This window comes from Pleurodeles waltl, chromosome 7 (genome assembly GCF_031143425.1).
Source record: "Pleurodeles waltl isolate 20211129_DDA chromosome 7, aPleWal1.hap1.20221129, whole genome shotgun sequence".
NCBI classification, from domain to species: Eukaryota; Metazoa; Chordata; class Amphibia; order Caudata; family Salamandridae; genus Pleurodeles; species Pleurodeles waltl.
Genome location: NC_090446.1, coordinates 721,639,406 through 721,665,442, shown reverse-complemented (window position 1 = coordinate 721,665,442; position 26,037 = coordinate 721,639,406). Strand labels below are relative to the sequence as shown.

The following is a 26,037-nucleotide window of genomic DNA, read 5'->3' as shown; positions in this document are numbered from 1 at the left end:
GGGTTAGTTGTTATGACAGGGTGGGGTAGTTTTTAGGTCAGGGTAGGTTTTAGGGTTTAGGACATGGGTCGGGGTAGTTTTTAAGGACAGGGTAGAGTAGGTTTTAGAGTTCAGGGTGGGGTGAAAGGTTGGGGTAGTTTTTAGGACTAGGCGGGGTAGGATTTAGGGTTCATGATGGGGGTTGGGTAGTTTTTAGGACAGGGTGGGATAGGTTTTAGAGTTTAGGGGGTCAGGGGCTTGGGGTAGTTTTTAGGACAGAATGGGGAGATTTTCGGACAGTGTAGGGTTCAGTGCGAGGGGTCGGGTACTTTTTAGGACAGGTGGGGTAGGTTTTAGGGTTCAGGGCGGGGTTTAGGGTCATTTTTAGGACAGGATGGGGTAGTTTTTAGGACAGGGTAGGTTTTAGGGTTTAGAGGGGAGGGGTCGGGTAGTTCTTAGTACAGAGCGGGGTATGTTTCAGGACAGGGCAGGTTAACTCAGGGTTTAGGGTGGGGCCGTTCTTTTGTAGGACAGGCCAGGGTAGGATTTAGGGTTTAGGTCGGGTGGGGGTCGGGTAGTTGTTAGGACAGTGTGTTGTAGTTGTTAGGAGAGGGTAGGTTTTAGGGCATAGGGCTGGGGGTCTGGGTAGATTTTAGTACAGGGAAGGGTAGGTTTTAGGATATGGCAGGGTAGATTTTAGGGTTTAGGGAATGGTGGGGGGTCAGGGTAGTTTTTAGGACAGGGCGGGGTAGGTTTTAGAGTTCAGGATGCGAGCGGGGGTAGGGGTAGTGTTTAGGACAGTGTGGGGTAAGTTTTAGAGTTCAGGGTGTAGATGGGGGTCTGGGTAGTTTTTTCGACAGGGTGGGATAGTTTTTAGGCCAGAGTGTGGTAGGTTTTAGGGTTTAGGGCTGGGCGGGGGATCAGGGTAGTTTTTGGGACAGGGTAGGTTTTAGGGTTTAGGGTGGGGTTGGGGAGTCAGGTTGGTTTTAGGACAGGGTGGATAGGTTTTAGGGTTCAGAGCACGGGTGGTGGAGTCGGGTAGTTTTTAGGACAGGGTGAGTTTGGTTTTAGGGTTCATGGTGGGGGCAGGGGGTCAGGGTAGTTTTTAGAACAGGGTGGGATAGTGTTTAGGGGTGGGTGGGACAGGGGGTCAGAGATGAATTTGGGAGAGGGCAGTAGGTTTTAGGGTAAAGGTGGGTCGAGGGCTTGGGGTAGTTTTAAGGACAGGATGGGATAAGTTTTAGGGTTTGGATGCGTGGGGTGGTCGGTGTAGTTTTAGGACAGGGTGGGGTAGGTTTTAAGGTTCAGGACAGGGTGGGATAGTTTTTAGGAAAGGGTGGGATAGGTTTTAAAATTTTGGGCGGGCGGGGGTCAGGGTAGTTTTTGGGACAGGGCAGGGTAAGTTTTAGGGTTTAGGGTGGGGGCGGGGTAATTTTTAGGACAGGGTGGGGTCGTTTTTAGGAGAGAGTAGGTTTTAGAGTAAGGGTGGTGCCTGGGTAGTTTAAAGGACAGGGTGGGTATGTTTTAAGGTTCAGGGCTGGGGTCTGGGTAGTTTTTAGAACAGGGTGGAATTGTTTTTAGGAAAGGGTGGGATAGGTTTTGAAATTTAGGGCGGGCGGGGTCAGGGTAGTTTTGGGGACAGGGTAGAATAGGTTTTAGAGTTCAGTGTGAGAATGAGTAGTCGGGTTAGTTTTTAGGACAGGGTGGGGGAGTTTTTAGGACAGGGTAGGTTTTAGGGTTTAGGGTGGGGGGTTGGGGTAGATTTTAGGATGGCGTGGGGTAGTTTTTAGGACAGGGTGGGGTAGGTTTTAGGGTGGGAGGGGGTCAGGGTTGGGGTACTTTTAGGGTTTGGGGCGGGGATGTTGGTTCAGGTAGTTGTTAGGACAGGGTGGGGTAGTTTTTAGGACAGGGTAGGTTTTAGGGATTAGGGTGGAGGGTCAGATCATTTTTAGGACAGGACAGGGTAGCTTTTAGGGTTTAGTGCAGGGCGGAGGTCGGATAGTTTTTAGGAAAGGTGTGGACTAGTTTTTAAGGTTCGGAGCATGACATGGGGTTAGGGTAGTTTTTAGGACAGGGTGGGGTAGTTTTTAGGACTAGGTAGGGTTTAGGATGGGGAGTCGGGACAGAAATCAGGACAGTTTGGGGTAGGTCTTAGAACAGGGCATGGTAGCTTTTAGAGTTTAGGGTGGGGCAGAGGTTTGGGGTGGCTTTTAGGACAGGGTGGGGACATTTTTAGGACAGGGTAGGGTTTATGGCGGGGCGAGGGGAACGGGGGTATTGTATCACACAACTACGCATCGTGTTACCAAATGCACCTTTAATAATCTTGCTTTTATAATGAAATTCATTGTAAAGGCATACATGGTAAAGGCATGCATGGTTAAGGCGTGGTCGTGTTTCTGACCCCGATGTTAAGCCATGTTTTGTTCTCCATGACTGGTTCTGTCATATAAGTGCAAGCTAAATGAATACTGCCTCCAAAACGCCAAAGCACCAACTAAAGAAAAACTTTAACTCTGAAAACTACTAGAATAACCATAATGTCTGAATCCAAATCAGGTTTCTAACCACCATGATAACTGATCCTGCAGTTACGTGTATCAATTCCAAAGAAAGGTTCACAAAACCGATACAATAGTTAATCTTCATTACGCTCCACGATAACATCAGCTTGTGCTGTGTACCAAATACTGATCCTAAAAGGAAGGAAACAAATAACTAGACCAAACCTGTAGTTATGCACACCTCTCTTAGAAATGCCCATTCAGAATACCAACACCAGCACCATTTCTTGAATAAAATCCTGAAAATAGTGGCACACTCTACGTTCCTACATCCTCAACCCTGAATCTAGAATGGGAAAACAACTAGACTGTTGTCCAAAGTTAATCTTTCATGTTATCTGTGAAATGGAAAAAAATCACTGTGTAGTGTCACTCATTCATTTACTCAAATTGCATTTAAATCTTAAAGAAAAGATACATTTGGCAAATAATGGCAATAAGTGGAAGAATGATGCAATCAGTTCCCAGGCAAAAGCTGCATTTGACCTATTCAGAGGTACAAATATAAGAGCTCAACAAAAAACAGTAGTTAGTTATGATTATAATGAATAATGTACTTCTTCATCTTTACTAAATCCATATGTACATGATCTGAATTTGAATATGCCAAAACTCTCTCTTTCTCTTAGTCGTAGTACCCAAATAGCACCTCTCCTATGTCCTTTTACACTCTCTGTAGCTAGAAAATGAATTTCTTCTAAGTTTACTCTCTGCATTCCTGAGGTTTAACACCATGGGTTGTGTCACTGTTGGGTTCTTGAGGTTCTTCCAAATGCTCCTTCCATTGTTCTTTTACTGGGTGAATGGTGGAGCCTACACACATTTTATGACATGCAAACATAAAATCGTTTACACAGATGCTGGTGTTACAATTCAAAAATGTTGGAATAGAATATCTTCTCTTTTTGTCATGATCAAAACCTCAGTCTGTTTACCATTTGTAAACTCACAACATATGTAACTACTGCACTCAGGAAAATTCTGACACATCAGTAATATTTCCTGTCTTTTTGCTAAATTTTAGAATACTTGATAGTATTGCTTGAGTACAAAATATCTTTAAGTGACTTCCCTCATTGTATTGTGACCTCAGGCTTTTAAGTATATAGTTATGTCATTATCAAAAAGTAATAAGTGCCAAAGCTTGTTCAGAATTTAATAGATGATTGAGCTCTCATGGTAATATCTAGTTATAAATCTCTGTAATTATATCTGATTTCATCGTCCTGTTTTAATTTTCAGTGGTTTTATACAATGTTTTATTTCTAGAAATTAGATTAGCCCTCTTTTTCTATAACATGAGATGTGTAGCCCCGCTGTACAAAGTAACTCTTTATCTTTGATATTTCTTTCTCATGTTTTTCACCTCAGATATAAATTCTACGAGTTCTGAACATTTCGATCTAGGGGATGTTATTCTTATGTTGTGGATGATATAAACTCAAATGCAATGTGCTATTCACAGTTGAAGAATGCCTGTGTATTCTACTCAGAAGCCTCTTATCTTCGTCATACATCTCACAATCCAAGAAGCAAATTAATTATTTACTAAATTCCAAGGTTAATTCTAGATTTACAAAAGTCCAATTCAGACAGGTCCATCTTTATGACCATCTACAGCTTTTAAAGAGTCAGTACTGTCCTTCATAAATAATGATATCATTGCCCTTGGATATAAAGAACAGTACTGACTTTTTAAAAGCTGTAGATGGTATGCCCTGGGAAGAGAAATTGATCCTAGTAACCATGGATGTGAAATCCATTCATGTATGGATCAGACATAAAGATGGACTGCTAAGTATGAAACAGTTTTTGAATAGCAGGGCAGACAATCTGTTTTTTCATAGTAAGATGTGACTAGAAAATGGTTGACTTTGGTTTGAATAAAATTTACTTTTCCTATGAATATGATTAACATCACCAAATCTGCAGAACTGTGATGGGTACACATTTTGTGCCATTATACGCCTCATTATTTATGGGACAATTTGAAGCTGAATACCTATCTAACATTGATTTAGAAGCCTTTCACAAAAACATCTTGTTATGGCTACAATTTATAGATGATATGTTTCATATTTGGAAGAGAAATGTAAATGATCTGATTGCTTTTGGCTCCTGCCTGAATCAGAATTCTGTAAATGTAGAATTAACCTTGGAATTTAGTAAAGAGTGAATTTGCATCTTGGATTGTGAGATACCTAGCTCCTCTCACGCTCAGTGCTCTTTTTGAAAAGATTAGTATTCTAGTGTTCAATTCAGGCTACATACACTTCACCAGCTACACATGCCTTGATACCCATTAATCTTGGTAGTTACAGTAAGAGTAGGGTGACAGATGTAGGGCTATTCTAGGCTTGAAACATGTAAACAGCAGGGCATGACGAATCATAACTTGCTCTCTTGTTTTTAGGGGCTCTACTTGGAGAAACAAATAAAACAATGATTTATGCTACATTAGGCATTTTAACATATTATATCCAACAGATGCAACACTTGATAGGCTGCAGTTCAGAGTCTCAGAGCAATACCTGCCAGCTAACCAAATAATTAGGACTGGTGTGGAGACCAAAACAATTGCTCCCTGTACAAAGAGCTCTGAGGTCAATAGAACTCGCCCTAGCAAACTCTATGGCTTGGAGTAAGGATTGGGCCTAAAGATGAATTATGCTACTGTGAGAAGGTGAGGACTTGGCATGTTTATTTTACTCAAATAGTGGTGAGCAATTCTCACACAACCTTAATTAAAAGATATTCCCTGAGGTCACTTGTATTCTTTTCCAAGTAGAACAATGCTCAGGTCTAGCAACCTTGCTGTGTTTTCTAACCCCTGAAATATCCTCTTTCATCATGTTACTCAAATGCTTTCAGACTCTCTTTGTGTTGCATTAAGATAGAACTTTGTGCTTATTACTGTACTTACAATCATCAAGATTATTCCTGTTTTCTATGAATCATGGTGAGATGCATGAGGGACCGTGGTAAAAGGAGGGGAAAATACGAGAATGAATGAGAAGATATGACTGAAAATCTAGTACAAAGATTCATTCAATGAAGAAACTTGATATTTGTTGGTGACATTGATATGTATACATGCAAGCACTGAGGCTCGTGAGTTTGATAAGTATTGTGAACTCTAACAGGTTTCGTAGGTAGGCAAAGCAGTCTAGTTTGGCGATATATGGCATGATTTAAAGTTTGGCGGACAGTTTACTCTGTCAGAAACATGGCATCCTGATGTCCTGTCTGTCTTATTACAAGTGCATTATATCCTATAGCACTTCAAATGAAGTGAATGGGAAATCTGGCACCTTTGTGACGGAGTAAGCCATTCACCAAAGTCTAAATCCGGTCTATAGTATTTAATTATTACAGTGTTTCCTATATTTATATATTGTGTTTGACTTAATTTTATCACTCACGTAAAGGAGTCAAGTAGACTTGAACTATATTGAGTTTTCACCATGATGTTATAAATCAGATAGCTGAAACTGAAGTGGGCCATATTAAAACGTAAGTAAAATAATAATACAACATACACATGGATTGCGATAAATAATTATTTTATTTTGTTTAATAATTATTGCATACAAAAGAATAAATAAATTGTCTAAAGCTATTTGTATAAAATATTTCAGTCAGTGCACAGCAATCCATTCAGTGGTGGCCCATAATTTTAGGAGGGGGAGTGGCCGACAGGGCACACACACACATGCACACTAACTTACACTAATTCATTCACACACACACACATACTCATACATATCCATCCACAACACTCATTACCAAATATTCAAACAAACATCCATGCACCAAACATTCATTTAAAACACACACACACACTTACCTGCAACTCAGCCTTGCTGGGATCCTTCATACCTTTGAAGAGTAGTTTTCTAAAAATATCTACCAATGAACCTTAATCTTCAAATACATGTATCTTTTTCTGGGGGCCTTTTTAGGTCTAGCATTTTAACCAAGATCTTTTGATTCTACTTCAAATCTTACATGTAATATACATCTAAGGGCTTTCAGACAGCCCTCTTCATCCATTGGTCTGTTGATGTCATTTGCATTTACCTTCTGCCGACTACAGCATACAAAAAAGTGCAATGGGCCATTCTACTTCAGCTAAGGAGCAACTTTATTGTGAGTGCAGTTATCTGTTTTTCTACAAGGAGCAAATTCACACAACATAGATCACTTCTATTCCAGGGGTTAATATGTGTGGTTTTTGTGATCAGAAACACTTTTTCCTTTAGTAATTTTTTTTATATATTGGGCGAGAGCACAATAACTCACCCAACAGTAAAGATTTATGAAAGCCATGACAAAGGAAAAAAAAGCTTTTACAAATTCAAAAGGGTGGCAGTCAAAGCCAGGCCTTCTGGCTTTGTCAGAGCTTGTTACTGCCTTGCTTCCTTACAAAAAGAAGGATCAGGCCATTTGACAATATTTTAGAGATTCCGAAACCTACATGAAAATAAAGCAGGGATCTTAAATTTTTGGCAAACCTTTAATATAATGAGCAATCCAGGCCTACAAATGATATTGGCAGTAGGAGACAGTTTTTTTGTTTTCACCATGTTTACCTTCTGCCAAGCAACGGTTTGTCCCCACATTGAGAACTAAATCTCACTTTAATTGAACTTGGCCTAGTTGGAAAGTGTTAGACCTGGCATCCTTGGTGTGGTCTTCCCTAACTTTTTGCCTCTGCTTCCCAGGTTGCTGCTGCCTGCTGGACTCTGTTTTTGTTACTCTGGACACTTTACCACTCTTGACCAGGGCTAAAGTGCAAGTGTTCCCTGAGCGAAATTGTATGTGTATTTGGATTTCCATGACTGCCATATTTGTTTACTAGTACGCCCCTAGTAAAGTGATCTAGAGGTGCCCAGGGCCTGTAAATCAAATGCTACTAGTGGGCCTGCAGCACTGGTTGTGCCACCCAGATGAGTAGCCCTATAAAAATGGCTCAGACCTGCCACTTCAGTGTCTGTGTGTGCAGTTTTAAAACTGCCAAATCGACCTGGCAAGTGTACCCACTTGCCAGGCCCAAACCTTCCCATTTCATACATGTAAGGCACCCCTAAGGTAGGCCCTAGGTAGCCCCATGGGCAGGGTGCAGTGTATGTTAAAGGTGGGATATGTACTAATGTGTTTTACATGTCCTAACAGTGAAATACTGCCAAATTTGGTTTCACTGTTACAAGGCTGATCACGCTCATAGGTTAACATGGGGGCTTCCATTAAATATCTTTAAAGTGCAGTTTACCTTTGAGAACAGTTAGCAATGTGGAGTTTGGGGTCTCTGGACTCACAATTTAAAAATACATATTTTAGTGAAGTTGGCGCTTTTAGATTGGTAGTTTGAAAATGCCACTTTTAGAAAGTAGGCATTTTCTTGCTTAAACCATTCTGTGACTATGCCTGTTTGTGAATTCCCTGTCTGGGTCAGATTGACCATTGGGCTGTTTGTGAATCTCCACTAGACAGTGACACAGATGAAGCCAGGGTGTAGCCTGCATTTCCTGATGAGCCATCTGAGCTAGAGTGGAGGGAGGAGTGGTCAGTTACATCTGAATGGGTTGTGCCTGCCCTCACACAATGCAGTCTCCAACCCCCTGGTGTGTGTCTAGGGGCTAGGCCTGGGCAAGGCAGGATCTTGTGAACAACAGAGACTTTCCTTTGAAGTTTGCCTACTTCAAAGGCAGAAGGGGTAGAAGTAGTGGACCCAAAACCCCGGACTTTAAGATCACTTCTGGAACCAAGAGGAACCTCTGCCAAGGAGAAGAGCTGGAGGAGAAGTACTGTCCATTTGCCTGTGACTGTGCTTTGCTGGGTTAACCTGCAGTTGCTGCTTCTGCCTGAAAGAGGACACAGACTGGACTTTGTGGTATATTCCTCCTTGTGAAGAATCTCCAAGGGCTTGAACTGAGCTTGTCTCAGGGCCATCAAAGACTTCCTCTGCCAGTGTCTGGACTCTCTGCTGAGATTCCTGGCCTGCCAAGTGGTACCCTATCCAGTCACTGGGCCCTTGAAAGGTGAAGCTGGTAGTAAAAGGACGAAAATCCACACACAGAACAGTTCGCCACACCATTTGCAATGTAGTTGAAAAACAACGTGCTACTAGCTTTACAGCTGAAATCGATGCTCCACCTGATCGCGGCTGGGAGATCGACATATCATGGCTGGAGAAACGACACAACACCCAATTGTGGCTGCTGATAACAATGCAAACCTCATGCAGCATAGTTTTCCAACACAGTGTGACTCGATTTCTCATGCATCGTCCCTAGGCATGAAAGTCATCGTGAACATGCGTGGATCCGAGGTGCCCTGTCTGGAAATCGACGCATCGCTCTCTTGCGAGGGAGAAAAACGATGCATCGCCAACCCGACTGAAGAAGAAACGACGCACGGCCTCACTTGTGAATAGGGAATCGGCTCATCGCTGACTTTTCCAACGCATACTACCCTGTGCGGCTTTATTTTTGATGCTAACCAGGTACTTTGTGTACCAACAACATTTCCATTGTTTTGTATGGAGTAAGACTCTTATTCTTTAGAAAATTCTAATCTTGATTTGTGTATGTTGGATTTTTGTTGTTTTGGTCTTGTTTGATTTCATTAAGGTACATATTCCTTACTTTTCTAAACCTGTGTGGTGTCCCTTTTGCAGTGCTTTCATTATCTTACTGTGTGTGTTGGTACAAATACTTTACCCATTGCTTCTGTGTTAAGCCTTTCTGCTTGTGCCAAGCTACCAAAGGGGTGGGAGGGGGTTAACCAGGTGTGTTTCTCATTTGGCCTGACTAAAGTGAGGTTCATTGCTTAGCCAGGGGGTTACCTGACTGCCAACCAAAGACTGCGTTTATAACAGAAAGTGTATGCAGTCCATTAAAGTGTTTACAGTTTTATGCTTTCCTGCATTTCTTTTTATACACAAAGGGCCTGATTTACAAATATTTGGTGCAAAGCAGCAAGACAACTTGCTGCGCTGCGTCAAATGGAGAGGGCAGGAATGTGCCATATTTACTAACATATGATTATTCCTGCTTTCTGTCTGTGCTGGCACACTTGTGGCTGCCAAGATCCAACGCAGGTACCCTGGCAACATGGTGTAAGGATGCCTGCATTACAGTCAAGATTCTTTTAGTGAAGGAAGGGGCACCTTCTTCCATAACGAATCATTCTCTGAGGCATTTTGCTTTATCTGTGTGTGTTGCAGAAAGCAGCACACATAGAAAGAGGAAAAAGCAAATGGAAAATAACTTATTGCTCTGTGTTATGCCTCACTTGGGAAGGTGTCCATTTTGACACATTCACAGGTTTACTAGTGTTAGTAAATTGGGGATACGCCAAAAATCATGGGTGGATGCGTGGAAAAATCCATGTTCCACACTTGGAACACTTTCCCAGGCAGAGAAAAGCAAGGAAGTGCCTTGCTTTACTACACATATACTATGACCTGCACAGCCACACAAGGTGGCTCTGTGTGGCATAGCGAATCTGACGTAAGGGCTTGCATCGCCTTCAGTGATGTGCCAGCAACACAAGACCTTAGTAAATCTGCACTAAAGTGTCCAAGCAAAACCTTTCTTAAAATTTCCCATAGAAATTTGCAAAGTTGGGTAAAAAAGCTTTCTCCCACCCCTAGGAGCCTACTCGTTGTGTATTTCTAAGAATGTGTTAGCTGTACTCATAAATTAAACAGGTATTAATCTGTGGAGCTAAATTCGCTTTTGCGGTGACGCAGTTTAGCATGATCGCATTTTCAAATAGAGATCCAGAACAAATCGATAAAAAGTGTTATCCTTCAACAGAAAAAGAGGCTGGTGAACTAGAAGAAAAGGTTCAGAACAGACATTATGGATTGAGTAGGTCTATTTTACTTGCTAACATCGATAACAGAATGTGTAAATTCGAAGTGAAATATATTGATGGATCAATCATGGCTCTATACGTTTGTATATTTGTGAGTCTGCGGCACAGTCTCAAACCATGCTTTAACACAGTGAACTTTGATTATTTTACGTAAATAAAATCAGAATAATCAATTCATACATGTAATAGATAAAAATGACTGAGTTTGCGTTTATGATACTCAGATTGTGAAACATTGATAATGTTGTCACGTCACTATAAGTTGGTGTACAAGTTTGTGCAGTTGGGGTTATTCATTAGAACTATTATTTGTATTTAGAAAATATGATTTTAATAACACAAATCAGGGATTAGGATGCAAGTCATAAATGTTTAAAAAACAATACATTACACATTTTTCTCAAGTTACTGTTTTACTGGTGCATGCATTGCGCCACTCTTTAACCCTTTGCGTTACATTATGCCTGCACCAGGCATAATGTATGTAGAGGTGGCGTTCCCCCTTTATGGTGGCTGAAAAAATGGCGCAAGGAAATATCTGAGATTTCCTCCTGCCATTTTTTACGGCACTTTTGACGCATGCTCCGAGCAGGGGCAAAAAGGAGCTTCCATTATTTAGAATGGGCCTTTATGTACTCTGCATTTTGGCGCTACTCCTGCAGGGTACATCAATAGCGTCACCCAGAATGAGGCTATTGCCCCCTACCCTGCGCAATTGTGCATGGTATTTAAAACATGGCACACACATGGTGGCGGTATGGGGGGTGCTAAGGGGTGCAGGGAAAGTGGCGCCGCACTTCATGCAGCACCACTTTCAATACATCTGCCCCTAGGTTCTTTAGAATTTTGTTTTACAATCTGCCCAAAAGGTAGCATGCTGTGTTGTCCAGTCTCCATTCTGGTGTTGTGAACAGAATGCTATACAACGCAGACTGGAGCCTTCCTTTCCATGGGCATCGTTTGAACGCGTGAGGTTTTGTGGTAGAGCTGATGATCATTGAACCAGACAGGCACTTGCACTTGGGGAATGAATTCCCGAAAACAAATAATGTAAACAAAATTTGGGGTGCTCTTTGGCCTTGAAATAAGGTTTACGATGAGTGTGAGATGATTCTTTATCACAAATTTTCAATTCTGTCATGTTTATTCTTAGTGAAAGAAAACTACACCGAGGTCAAGTTTGAACCTTTGACCACCAAACGTGCACTTTGCATAAACGGCTCTCTCATTTGTTGCAGAAGAAATAATTGTATGCAAATAATAAGTTAAAGTAAATAAGAGTTAAAACTGAAGGATGACGAGTTACATCTAAAGCGCTCTTATGATTGTTGTTATTATTACTGTTAAATTAATGTAGAGGATACAAAATGAATAATGTTGAATTATGCTCTCTAATACCACTGAGGTGTTCTGGGGAGAAGACAAGAAACCACTAACCAGGCTTGTGAGAAAACAGGGCTGATTGCAGAGGCCCCCTAACTTTTTGCCCCCATTTTCCACTTTTTGCTGGTGTTTTCCTGACTCTGATGGTGCCCTGGGTACTGCTATCCAGTCCCAGGGCCTGTGCTCTGTGTAAAATCAATATGCAAATTAGGCTAATTATAATTGGCTAAGTCAACCTACCTATAAGTCCCTAGTATATGGTAGGGCATGTAGGTTTAGGGACCACAGGATAGGTAGTGCACCCATAGGTGCACTGCTGAGGTGTCCAGTGTAATTTTAAAGGCAGGCCTGCCTTGCTGGCTGCTTTTAAATTAAAGTCATATGCAAATTCAACTTTGGAATTAAAAGTAGTTCCAAAGTCTTAAACTACCTTATTTTTACATATACGTCACCCCTAAGGTGTGCCCTATGTGCCCCTGGTGCTGGGTGCCATGTAACTATAAGCAGGGACCTTATAAATGTAGTTGTATAAGCCCTGGTGAGGTAAAAACTGCCAAATTAATTTTTCCCTCATTGTAGTGTATGGCCTTCATAGGCTAGAATGGGGAGACTTTATTTTAATTGTTAAAGCCCCCTTAAATGACAAATACAAATACTTTGGTATCAAATTAATTGTCATAATAAATCCCACAACTTCCAGTTGTGGGATTTAATATAACTTGTTCAGGTAAAGAGTTTTAAACTTTACCTGAAAAGTTGCCAATTTCAGCCCTGCATTGGTTTTGCTGCTGTGCCCTAATTGGCCAACCTCTGGCAGCCTGGCCAGGCTGCCTTGATGAGGTGTGGAGTGGCCTGGCTTCACACAAAGAGATGTGCCTGTGGGACGGAATCTCCCCTCAGCAGACGGTGAGGCAGGAAGGGGGAGGGCTGCCAAACTGGTCTTCAAAGGCAGGGAAGGACATTTGGAGCAACCCAGCAACACCCCCACATCCTTCAACCCCAGACAACTAGGTGCCCCCTTGATTAGATTGGGAGAGGGCAGGAGAGGGGTGTGTTTATATTCTTAGCCACACCAGTGGGTGGGCTCAGCCAGATGTAACCTCCAAAAATCATTTTCAGCCATTATGGATTTTTGAAGAATGTTGCCTTCTGGGATTGATTTTTTCCACACTTCCCAGGAAGTGGTCATCACAGGGGAAGGACCCTGCACCTGAATGGAGAATCAGGACCCCCCTGTTTTTCACCCAGGAGCAAGGATAAAACTGGTAGACCTGCACCCACACCTCAGTTCCCTACCACATCCCTACCAGGAAGAACTACAGAAAAAGAAGGACTGCCCTGCTGGACCCCTGGCCTGCACCTGGACTCTACACTCTGAAGGACTGCACCAGCTGCACACTTGGGCTTCACCACAAGAAGGACTTTGCCTGGCTTGAACTGGTTCAAGGAGGGACTCCCTGTTTGCTACAGGTGAAAAATTGCTGACCAGAGTCCTGTGCACCAACTCCTGAAAAAATCAACCAGCTGGCCACTGCCCAGTGGCCAAAAAGGAGTTTGCGCCAGCTGCATTCTGGGAGTTGTAGGCCACACCCCCCAAGGATCATCTCAGAGCTTCTGGACCCTGGGGGTGAGCTGTGGACCCCAAAAGAACCTTAAAAGAACATCTGGGAGAAGACCCAAAAGTTTGGAGAAGTTTGGAGAACTTTTGAAAAAAAGCTCCATAGAGGGACCAACCCGCCGCGGCAACTCTAGCCGGCTTGTCTCAACCGCGACACGGCCTGATTTGCAGGTTCGTCCCGGTGAAGAAAATCTCCCAAAAAGAGACTAAGTCAGAACGTACAAAGTTGACCGGGACCTCACAGCCAGCATATCCGAGGAGGGCTCCAAGGATGTCGGATCAAGATCCAGGTTTAACCCGGTCGAAGGATTTTCACCTCGAAAAAACGACTAAGTCCGAAGGTAAAAATCTCCACCGAGGGCCCCCGCGACGCGTATCTGGAGAAGAGTTCCAGGAGGTCGGTTTGGACTGGCAGGTTCGTCCCGCTGAAGAAAATCTTCAGAAAAACGACTAAGTGCGAAGGTAAACTTTTGACCGAGGCCTCCAGCGGCCTGTAGCCGAGCCGGGCTCCATCGCGGTCGGCCTGAAACTTTGACTTTGCCCCGGTCGAGGTGCAACCAGATGACCCGATTGGCGCTTTTTGTTTCTAGGCGCTAAAAAAACAATAATTCTCTAAAAATTCATATCTCCGGTTCCCCTTATCTGATTGTATTCGTTTTTGTGTCATTTTAAAGATAAATATATGATCTATTTTTATAAATTGGTTTTGTATTTTTATACTGTTTCCTGTGTTTTATTTAATTACTGTTTTGTGATATTTGAATGCTTTACACTCTGTCTCCTATGTTAAGCCTTGTCGCTCGTTGCCAAGCTACCAAGGGTTGAGCTGGGTTTAATTTACTGAAACCTAACTGGACCTAAGTGGATGTTAGTGGCCTATTGCTAAGTGTAGGTACCTACCTGCCCTTACCAATAACCCACTTTCCAACAAGGCTTCTCCAACAAGTAGGGCATGAGCTACTGACAGCTCTCAAGCTATCTGCAGGTAGCTGGCCTATCTACAGTCCAGGTTACTCATTTAGAAGCTTTCTAGGTAAATTAGAACATTGGAATGTTGAGAGTGCCATTAAAGACAATAGAGTAGCTCTGGGCTTCTAATGGCTGGTAAAAGCCTGGAGCTTCAACATTACAATGTTAGTCTCACAGCAACAGCTGTGAACATAAGCTTCATGGAGTCTGAGGGGTTTCAATCCCATTGGGTTCCATGAGCTCTTTTTTTGATTTATTAGAACATTCTGCCCTCTAGTGATGGAATGTTCTAATAGCCTTACATGCCACCATAGCTGGGCTATACCGGCCATTAAAGGCCTGCTCCCTTCGCCTTTTGCTAGGCCTTTAATGCCAGAGTGGGCCTTAATGGCCAGTATAGCCCACTATGGCGGGCTATAAAGCTATATTAAAACATTGGAATGTTGAGAGCTCCATCAAAGACAATGGAGTAGCTCTGGGCTTATAATAGCTGGTATAGTCCCAGAGCTCAAACATTTCAATGTTTGTCTTGATGTTTCTCCCTTTTTAATTTAGAACATTCCACCCTTAGTGGGTGGAATGTTCTAATAGCCTTACAGCTCTTATGCCTATGCAATACTGGTTGTTAAAGGCCCTCTCCTTGGTGATAGGCCCTCGTCTACATTTTAAATGTATTTTGAGTGGGTGGTTTTGAGTCAAAATATCTTTTAGCCAAGACACATTCCCAATAGCCTGAATTTTGAGATAATTTGAATTTCTGTCAATCTGGAAACCTTTCCCTGGAGATTTGAGACAATATTAGCATTATTTTTCAAAAACCTCTGCAAGGAAGAACAGGCAAGATCCTCAACACCTTTTTCTCCTCTTCACTGCCCCTACTTACAACACAACTGCTGCTGCCATCTGCACTGGACTAGAGCTGCTGCAAGAGATCATCATATGCAATGCAGAAGACAGCCTGTTTCTTGTTGCTGTAGACATGATAGAAATACTTTCTTTTGAGGGTCCTTCCAAGCGTAGCTGACCCAACACTAAGTGGCAATGTCACTTGCCAATTGATTATGGTGCAGACCTAAGGCTATCATTAAATGTGTGTGAGTGCATGTGTGATTCTGTATGTGTGTGCATCTACCTACTGTGGTGTTCCTCAGTAGCTACATGGTGGTCTCCAATGGCAACAGTTCCTATCCTTTGGGGCCCTCAGTAATCTCTTTTGACATACTTACCTGCATTACCTTTTGAGTATGGGAAATGTAACATTTTTGGTGAAATACACTTATTTTTGCAAATTATGTGCAGTACTATTAATTCATGTTCTTTGTATTGCAAGTAACCTTTCCCTGTGAACTTAACATTTTTAAGAAGAAATTGTATCTCAGTAATTCATTTTGTACTCAAACTAGTTGACAGATGGCAAAAAAAGAAATATTTTATGATATTTTGCATAAACACAAATTCTGGAAGTCTGTACATTACACTGAGTAACACAATGTTTGCATAGTCATAGTTATCTCTGGCTTAATTATGGCCATTTCTGGGAGTACAGGGTCCTAAGAAAAATGGGAAGCCTTTGTGACACTCTTGGCCTAAATTTTCCCTATATTGTACCCAGATCTCCGTCAATGGATGTTTCAGTTAATATATCCCCTATACTTTACAATAGGAGATCTCCACCCTTGTGATGGATATATTCATAAGATAAAGCATAAGGTCATTTTAAATGTTCATTATTCTTGAAGGAAATAACACAGTACTATTAACTTAATTTGAATGAAATATTTAATTATTCTACATATATTAAATAAAGGAAAACAATATTCTGAAGTTTATTATTAGTGACATATACAATTAGTTCAAATGCAATTTTATCTTAATAAAACCTAATGTTAAATTAATGTTTAAACTCACAAAGGTTATTAAAGTATCGTAGTATAAAATGAAAAATAGGTTATTTTTAGATAAAGTTTGTAACATTAAATTATATGTATCTTAGTATAAAATGAAAAATAAGTTTAGTTTAGTTTTTCAAAACATACATCAAGCTGATATTTCAATGATAAAACATGCTAAAGTGAAGAGAGTTAATGAAGTGTTACTTTTTTGTTAGATATACTTTCTGCTATGGCTGATATTTCATCACTCGTGCAAACATTTCATATATATATATATTTTTTATTATATTGCCCTTGGAAACGTGTTTGATGCACTGGAGAGATCATTGGTGTAATCTGATGTGGCCACTAATGTACAAATGATAATTTCCATTAGAAGCTCTGTATGGTTTGTTTGATCTCAGTAGCTCTTATTGTAAAAGAGGATGAAGGTTCATAATCTATAGCAAGGTTGAAGTCCACTGAACTGAGTAGCTCTTATTATAGAATAGGTTAAAGATTCATGATATGTAGCAAGGTTAAGGTCAGACAAGATTTTGCATTCACCAATACTTCCACAAGATGATTCCTACTTGGAGAACAAGTGGAATACATAGCGGCCAATTCACTAAGTTTTAACACACGTGTAATTCATGAAGGTGTAAGTCATACTCATCCCTGGAAAATGTTGCAATGCACACCAGCATTCTCCTTATATGATTTTGATGATTCACAGTTACATACATTCTATATGTGCACAATATTTTAAAAACATGTATACCCAATAAACATGTAAATTCTGATTCGATTTGCAAAATTGGGATGCCCCCGGTGAGTGCCAGAGGACTAGATAGGGAAATTAAATGGTAGTGATCCATAGTACTGACATTATGGACAACTAAATGTATCTTCTCAGGTATTTCTTACTCTAAGAGGGGTTTACTTAAACTCAAATGAATCCATCTCAAGTAATGGTGAAAGTGTACCAACAAGTGAAATTTTTCTAGATTTGTGTTGGAAAGGGTGCCGATTTTCCTCAGAAAGAATTTACAGAAAAAAACAATACTCAATCAATTTAAATGCAACAAATCTTGTACTTCTAAACGTCATGTATGAAGCACATACATGACCTATACACCTAGGTTTAGGAAAATTAGCTTAAGCCACCACTGTATGTGAATGCAAACATATGTGCAAATTGCAACATGCTTATTTTACACAAGAATGAATGCACTTTAGATAGTCACACTAGGCACATGCATAGCTTATGCATCACTTTGTCTGTACCTCTCTATCCATAACATTATAAAAAGAGCTCTTGAATTTACAGCAGCTTTGGACCGATACATGTGCATATTTCAAATGATGATGATGCCATTTCCCAATGCAGGTGTTATGAAGTGTCTTCATGTTTAGAATATATTGAAAATTATTAATATAAGCAAATGTATTTCATCTTTATTGTAATGATTTAGAATAATGTATGTGCTATGATGTATATTAGCTGTCGGGATGAATTTTTTATAGTCTAGAAAAAGTAATTATAGGTTTGATTATCAGACAATATACCACGATAGTCGGAAAACTAAAATGTATTCTCTAACTCTGGAATCACATGAAAATTCTGTTTGCAAGAATGTTCAGTACACCTAGCCTTAATTACCAAAACATGATGTTTTGTCTCCCTTGCAGGATTTTGGAGAAGACGACTCTCTTTACATCACCAAAGTAACAACAATACATATGGGCAACTACACATGTCATGCTTATGGCTATGAAGACCTTTATCAGACCCACATCCTTCAGGTGAATGGTTAGTAAATGGCACATATGACGCTGCAAATCTTGCCAATAGGCACTTCCGTATATATTAAAATTGTACTCACAGAATTCTGAGTGAATGCAATGCTTCAAACACTTCCTATTGTGTATGATGCAAGTATAACTGTTTAGCAAAGACCCATCCACCTTCTACCTGGTGCTCAGTCAGCAGCTGTCAAACCCCTACTGACACCAGGCCAAAGACCATAAACCAGGGATGCCAAATTATAGCCCATCCCACTATGTTCTATAAATAAACATTGAACATCTGGTGCAGGCTGTTAATCAAGAATTACACTTGTTCCCAAATACAATCAAGAAAATCAGTAAAGACTCTTAACCTCACTGTGCCACTGCATCTAGTGTCACAGGAGGAACAACCAAAGGTTCCAGAGGGAAATGTTTTCATGTGAGGAAAAAGTATATTGAGCAATACTCTGGTTTTATCACCAAATCATTATAGAGGATTACATACAATTCCACAACCACTTTAATTGGTTAACACAGTTATTTGATGTCATAGTACACAGAAGACGTGGAACAGTATTATTGTATGTGTTTCAATTTTCTTCAACAGAGTGCAGACCCTAACATATGCACTGACAGAAAATAGGCAGTTAAAATTAAATTGCAACACAGAAGAGGGTAGATATTATCTAGTGAAGGAAGAGCGTTAGTTAAATTATTTTACTAAGAAGACCTACTCATCAGGTGACTCCTTCAAGAAGCAAGTAACAAGCACCTGACCATGTGCTCTGTAAAGCATGAACCTAGTATAAGTTGTCATCCTTATCTACACCAAATCTCTCCTATCCCTTTATGCCAATTTGATTTCTTTTCTTGGCAAATCACAAAAGCAGCCTGAATCCAGCACTTTCTGGCACTTTTTTGAGATTCCAAAAGGTTTGTGTAACAGACAGCAAGCAACCCACCAATTAAATAATAATAGTGCAACACAATATATATGTGGTCAAGTTTTCATCCAGCCTCACTCATCAAAAGTATTCCTTATGGTGAGTTCATTAGAGTCAAGAGGGATTGTTCTAAACAAGAGGATATGTAAAATAAGTTTGTAGAGACAGAACAGAGGTTCTTAGCACGAAGGTACAGGACTCAAGAAGTTAAGCAAGGTGAAAGGAAAGCCAAAGCAGTAACACAAGCACAAACTCTTGTAAATAGAAAAAAGATGAATAAGACCAGATAAGACTGATTCTGACGGACAGTAAAGAGAATAAACAAATACTCAATATTTTAAATAAATATTGGTACTTGGTCAAAAGGGATAAAGACATAGGATCACGTCTAGGGGTTCGACCAAATGTAACCTATAGAAAAGTACCATGTATAAAAGATTTTCTGGTGAAGAGCTACTTTGAATCTTCAAAAACATCGAACTGGCTGACAGACTCCAGTAAAGGCTTTATTTGTTGCAACAAATGTAAAGCATGCAGGATCGGTTGCAACAAAAATAAAATTGTAGACTTTCGGGGTAGAGAGATTCCCATTGTGGAAAGAATAACATGTGAGACTACTTTTGTAGTATATATAATTGAATGCCTGTGTGGGCTAAAATATGTAGGGAGTACCATCTGTCCCCTAAAAAAACAAATATATTGGAACACATTAGGGCAGTACAGAACGATGACATGAATTATGCTATGACAAAAAATCTGAAGAACCACATTGGAGCTGATTGGCTACATATGAAATATTATGGGGTCGCAACAATCAAAAAACATGAGAGAGGGGGAGACAGAGTTCAACAACTGAGACCCCTAGAATCGAGATATATTATTAGATTAAAAACCCCACTTGGGATTAATGTTGATGAGGAGTTATATTGCCACTTGTAGAGAAAGGGAATAGACCCCTGTAAAAAAAACTGTCATGAAGCGATTATTGAGGAAAAAGGTCGCAGCAGTCCCAAGATGATGAAAAATTAATAATAAAAATAAGAAACAGGAATTGTTGGACAAAAACTGTGAAAATGTGTATATAAATTGAGTGTAAATAGATGTAAAATATGTTTTGTATAAGGGTGTACATAGTAATCACTTATTGGTATATGATATGGGTTTGAGAATAATTGATACTGCATGTCCCAGAATGGCACATAAAGGTATATGGGAAAAAAGTATAAATTGTAAGAAATGGATCACTCTGTACAGTTATCAAGACCTTGTAAGGTTGAAACGCATTGGTGTGGGTTGTATTCAAGTCATTTTGCAATAAAAAGTAGAATCTTAGGATATACAAATTCTAGGGGATTCAATTGCAAACCAGGCAATCTCTAAATTTTCATACAATTTTAAATTTCTCTGGAGTGTTATAGCCCTATTTGTCCTGCTTTCAGAGATGAAGCAATAGATGCATGTCCACGTAAGTTTTGGTATATTGTACATCAGCAAAGGTGAAGCTTTTCAGTTACCTCAAGTTATCACAAATGACCATATTATGTACGCGGCACACGGAGGATGTTTGGAGATTTTACATCTACATTTTTTATTTAAAATAATATGCTAATTGTTTAACTTTATCATGAATTAGTGATGCAAACATTTCTGTAAGCATTTAGAGTTCCAAAGCCAATATTTTTGTTAATAATTTGCAAACAGTCAACCATTTCCTCTTCTTTTTTAAAACATAGCACAGCGATTAACTATATTTCTGGTAAACTTCTTGATATCAAGATCTAAGAGTTTAACATATCACTAATGCTAATGCAAAAGTGGTGCCTGTGCCTAATAAAAAAGGCACAAGATGATAGTAACTAAAACAAGAAATATAATATTTCCTAAACCAGCAAGGTGATTTCACAACATTGAATATTAAGGAAATTACTTTGTTAAATTATTTTTTTGTTTTGCCCCACCAAATATTTTCCATTAACATCCTGTATTTGGCCTTATGAACTAGGCAACTACTATTCTGCTCCCAGCTGCATGTACTCTGCCGTGAAAATAAAAAAATGCTCTTATGTTAAATTGTCATCCTTGACATTTGGGTAAGACCGCTGTAAGTGTGTGCACAAGGTTTTCACAACTGTACAAGGTTGACATCCTATCCTTGAAGTACACTTGAAGCAGATGTTATAACCACTCACCTACAAAAAGGTAATATGCTTAAAAGTAGATGTTTATGCCCCCAACTGGCAAAAGTTTTCTTTAAACATTTGTTAGGAAATTATACAATCTTCTAAACAAAAGAGTGAGTTTTACAAATATTAGCAAAATTAATAGTATGATTAGATTTTGATTACCTACGCTGCTTCTCTATGTTTCATAATTTGTTATATTGTAAAGGCAAATCACTTTTCCATGGATGAACATCCTGTGGCTGAAACCTAGTTCTCTCACTTCAAACTTTAGCTCTCCAGGGTATGCATAGGCCAACTGCCGAAGGAGACAAAGGAGGAAGGGGTATCAGTCTTCCCCATCTTCAGGTGGCATTGCTAAAGCAAGAGAAGCAAATGCAATTAAAAGGTCTGTTTTGGAAATGAGATATCCCAGGACAACAGAGATCTTCACAATATGAAGAGAAGGGCAGGGGAATAGTAAACAGGAGGATTGGGAAATTATCTTTGACCTTTGGAGGCAGAGCTGGCTTTTTCTTGGGAGTTGTTTATAGAGGAAGAAAGAGGGATTGCAGTGATCAGGTGGCTGAGGTTTTTAATGGTTGTGGTACAAAGGACCCTGAGAGAACTGTTGCAATAAAGCAGACATCTGAAATGTGATCTGGGTCATTTTATTGTAAATGTTAGGCAACAAGAATAATGGAGGTGTAGTTTGATTTATGTCAAGACTATAGCCAATCATAGATGGAGTTCACCTCGTAAAACCGCTGCCTAAACACTCTGGGAAGGGGCAGATCCCTGGAACAGGAAACAGGAAAAGAAGAGCAGATATGCATCATAAGTGCCAAATAAATGTAAAGTGCACAACATTAAGTTGCAGTAACAGTCCACTAACATACTAAACCCCTATCACATTTTACTATATCTTACTCTTTCACCCTTTAAAATGTTGTGCTGCATTCTGAATAGGTTTGAAGTATATAAATACTTCATTCATACAAACATATGTACATTAAATACATACATACACAAATGCATACATATGAATTCCCAAATCCCTGGTAGAGGATGGTGAAGAGAATTTTCTCTCCAATGTTGTCTTGGATATCTAAACCTGAAAAGCAGCTGCAGGGTCTACATAAGGTAGCCTCATACTAACCCAGAAAAGTAAGGTGGTCCAACTGAGTCTGCTTTACTATGGAACATTTCTCCTGCAGATAGAAAGAGTCAGGACCGAACAGCTGAGTTCCTCAGGAGCAGAAGCTGGACCCAACGCCCCGTCGCCAATATCCACGACGACTTATAATGCAGTCAGCACGAGACACTGACGAGAAACTGCCTAGCGGGGAATTCTTAGCTGCTTACTTCTCTGGTGCTATATGTAACAGCTACCTGTAAAAGAAGGCAAACACAAACAAAACATTTACGTTTTAATAGGTATGCTAAAGTCAGGGAAAACCTTTTTCCTATTTGGTATACTTCAATAACTCATACCCCATTTAGCAAGACTAGTGCTCCTCTCTTTCATGTAACGTTCTGTCACTTAACAACCCTGTGACAGAATGTTATTATAGATTGTATTATTTGAGTGAGTGGTAAGTCTGATATGAGGATTCACTTGTAAATTAGTTCTTTCTTTTCTGTATTGCTATCCAATGTTGAATAATATTGTACATTTTTTGAGTAATAGAATATTCGCCAGGATAAACAGTCTGCAAAGTGCTTTCTGTGAGAAATATCCATGCTTCTGGTAATTGTTATCTTCAATTGAATGTCTTTTGCACAAAAGGAAATTACGTCTTGGCCTTCTAATTTACTGATTGAGACCTGAACTTTCTACGAACTGTGAGCATGGCGATACAGACAATACTTGCAATGCGAAGCTCTGAGATACTGTTTCTGAAGTCTAGAACTACAAGCCAGGACAAGTCCATCAGTTCCTTCGACTGATGGAAGTTTTCATTCTGTGAGGAAACACACACGTGCTGAAGAGACGTTACCAACGTCTCCAAAGGATCAGTTGAAGTGTGCTGCCTTCAAAAGTGAGCGCCCGGATCACGAGCTGAATCCAGCTCGTGCCCAAAACACTAGGCTGCTGACTTCCTTGATGTGTCCGCCATCTTGGAATTTCCGAAGTTGCAATGTGTTATGAACACGAGAAAAATGGTGGCCAACAGAAGTTTGCGGATGGCATTCGGTGCCTCTCATGGGTATATAGTCGGGCTCTTGTCTCTGGTGTACTGGACTTCTGGTCAGGTGAGTCCTTGTTCCTGCAATAACGTTCCTGACAGAAAGCGTGCAATGTCATAAAGACAAGGAAGACTGTGTCTATCTGGAAGTGAATTAGAGGACCAGAGATAAATAGCCAATTCTTTAGCTACCCCACGTACAATATCCCATCTGAGCCCTCCAAGCTGAGGGTGTTACTGCAGAGGAACCTCAGGAACGAGTTGCATGTGATTTATTTTGTGTTTTGGTAATCAATTATACTTCCTTGAAACAATGGTATCACAAAGGATTTTTTTCTAAAGTTAGTTGAACATTTTCAGCGGTAAATGGGACAGGGTGTCATTCCTGTCTATAGAAACATAACCCATCCTGGCTACATTTAAGTGTTGTGTTCTGCTCAGGTCATATGGCTGCAAAGTACAGGGCTAATTAAGGACCACTGGAAAGAACAACACAATTAGTGGAATCCTGTTTGACTAAGTTCTGAACATTGACCTGCTGAAACCTTTTGACCTCCAGAAATATTCTCAGTCCAAAGATACAACCTTTTGCCAGGATGCAGCAAAAACAATTTCTGAATCTTACTCCATTGCTGGTCTAATGCAAATGATGCCTGGCCCACGCCTTCCATATTTTTGGCTGGAGTGAACCACTAACGTCTGTCTGTGATTTGTCACTAGTCAGCAGTGGAATTTACCCCAGTCCTAGTTTACCACACTCCACTGACTAACATTGATTTTTGATTTACCATTTTTGCCATTTTTGCTTGTGGAGCTTTTTTTTGTTTTTTGAATAAATCCCTATTTATACAGCCATTTATTTTTGTGTTGTTGTCTTTAATGTTCCAGCTTTCATCAAAATTGCTACACAATTTTTAAAGAATATAGGGGGTCATTCTGACCCTGGCGGTCAAAGACCGCCAGGGCGGAGGACCGCGGGAGCACCGCCGACAGGCCGGCGGTGCTCCAATGGGGATTCCGACCGCGGCGGTAAAGCCGCGGTCGGACCGGCACCACTGGCGGGCTCCCGCCAGTGTACCGCCGCCCCATTGAATCCTCCACGGCGGCGCAGCTTGCTGCACCGCCGCGGGGATTCTGACCCCCCCTACCGCCATCCAGATCCCGGCGGTCCGACCGCCGGGATCCGGATGGCGGTAGGGGGGGTCGCGGGGCCCCTGGGGGCCCCTGCAGTGCCCATGCCACTGGCATGGGCATTGCAGGGGCCCCCGTAAGAGGGCCCCTACATGTATTTCACTGTCTGCTGCGCAGACAGTGAAATACGCGACGGGTGCAACTGCACCCGTCGCACAGCTTCCACTCCGCCGGCTCGATTCCGAGCCGGCTTCATCGTGGAAGCCTCTTTCCCGCTGGGCTGGCGGGCGGTCTGAAGGCGACCGCCCGCCAGCCCAGCGGGAAAGTCAGAATTACCGCCGCGGTCTTTCGACCGCGGAACGGTAACCTGACGGCGGGACTTTGGCGGGCGGCCTCCGCCGCCCGCCAAGGTCAGAATGACCGCCATAGTTCTTGAGTATATACCGTTTTATTGTCGTTACATGTATTCTGTTCTCCTATCTTTAGAAAAAAATCTTTTTTGACACTATTCTTTCAAGAAAGTATAATTGGCCACTGAGGTCAAATAGGGCAAAATGTATTCCTGGACATAAACATCAACACAAGACTGCAGATATTTTAGCTCTCAGTTTGACATAAAAGGTACTTTTGTGGTTTTCTTAATTGCCATCCTCTGTTTTTTAGTTTGCTTTCTTTTATGTTCAATCCTGCTTTTATTTTACTTGGGGGAAGAAACATGGGCATCCAGAACATATATTTCAGACTAAAAAACGTTGGGGCATATTTATGTCAAAGTGGTGCGTCAGTCCTGATGCGCTACTTCTATTGCGTCACTCTTGCCCCACCTAACAACACCATGGTTGCACCGTATTTATACTACAGCGCACCATGATGGTCGTTACCACAACAGTGCCGCTGTTGTGACACTAGTGCAGCAGAGCACACAGAGGCCCATTGATTTTAACAGGTGCGTCATTCTAACACTTGCCTTGAGCATTAAAAATTACAGAAACAAATCTAATACATTTCAATTCACCATCATAATGTGGCACAAGGGGTTGCAAAATGGTGCAATGCATGCATTGCGTCAGTTTGTAATTCTAGCGCATGAAAAAAATTTAGACTATCGCAGGAAGCACAAGACGCATGTAAATATGCCCCTTTGATCTCAAATTTAGTCAAAAGTTGTTTCACACTCAGAAATAAAGCTATTTACTTGTGTTAAGTCAAAAATACAAACAACGTAACTTTGTGAAATGGAGCAATAGTTTTCTTCAGTGAAAGATTGTACAGATCAGCACCACCAAAGTTCTATTTTATTACTTTATTGAGCCAAAATAAACAAATTGGTGCTTGTGCTTGGGAATGTATGCATATTGTACACGTGCAAGTGTGTATGTACTCTTTTAAGCCATTATCTATGGCCCTGATTATGAATTGAGGTAGTTGTTAGAAATTGGGTTACTGGTTGACTAGGGCTGAGCCTTGGTCAAGCAGCAACCACAACTCTAGCCAGCGAAAGTGTCAGGTAAACCCTAATTAACCTGTGTTTACCATCAGGTAGCTTGGCACAGAG

The 26,037-nt window shown here is 40.8% G+C and overlaps 1 protein-coding gene across 2 annotated transcripts in view; it reads left to right on the top strand.

Annotated features, from left to right (window-relative positions):
• FSTL4 (follistatin like 4) overlaps nucleotides 1-26,037 on the top strand; it is a 2,214,882-nt gene that overhangs the window by 1,930,109 nt on the left and 258,736 nt on the right. For both annotated transcript variants that reach the window (XM_069199198.1, XM_069199197.1), the window contains exon 8: nucleotides 17,961-18,081. In XM_069199198.1, coding sequence (XP_069055299.1) covers nucleotides 17,961-18,081 — 121 coding nt within the window. The remainder of the gene's footprint in view (nucleotides 1-17,960; nucleotides 18,082-26,037) is intronic.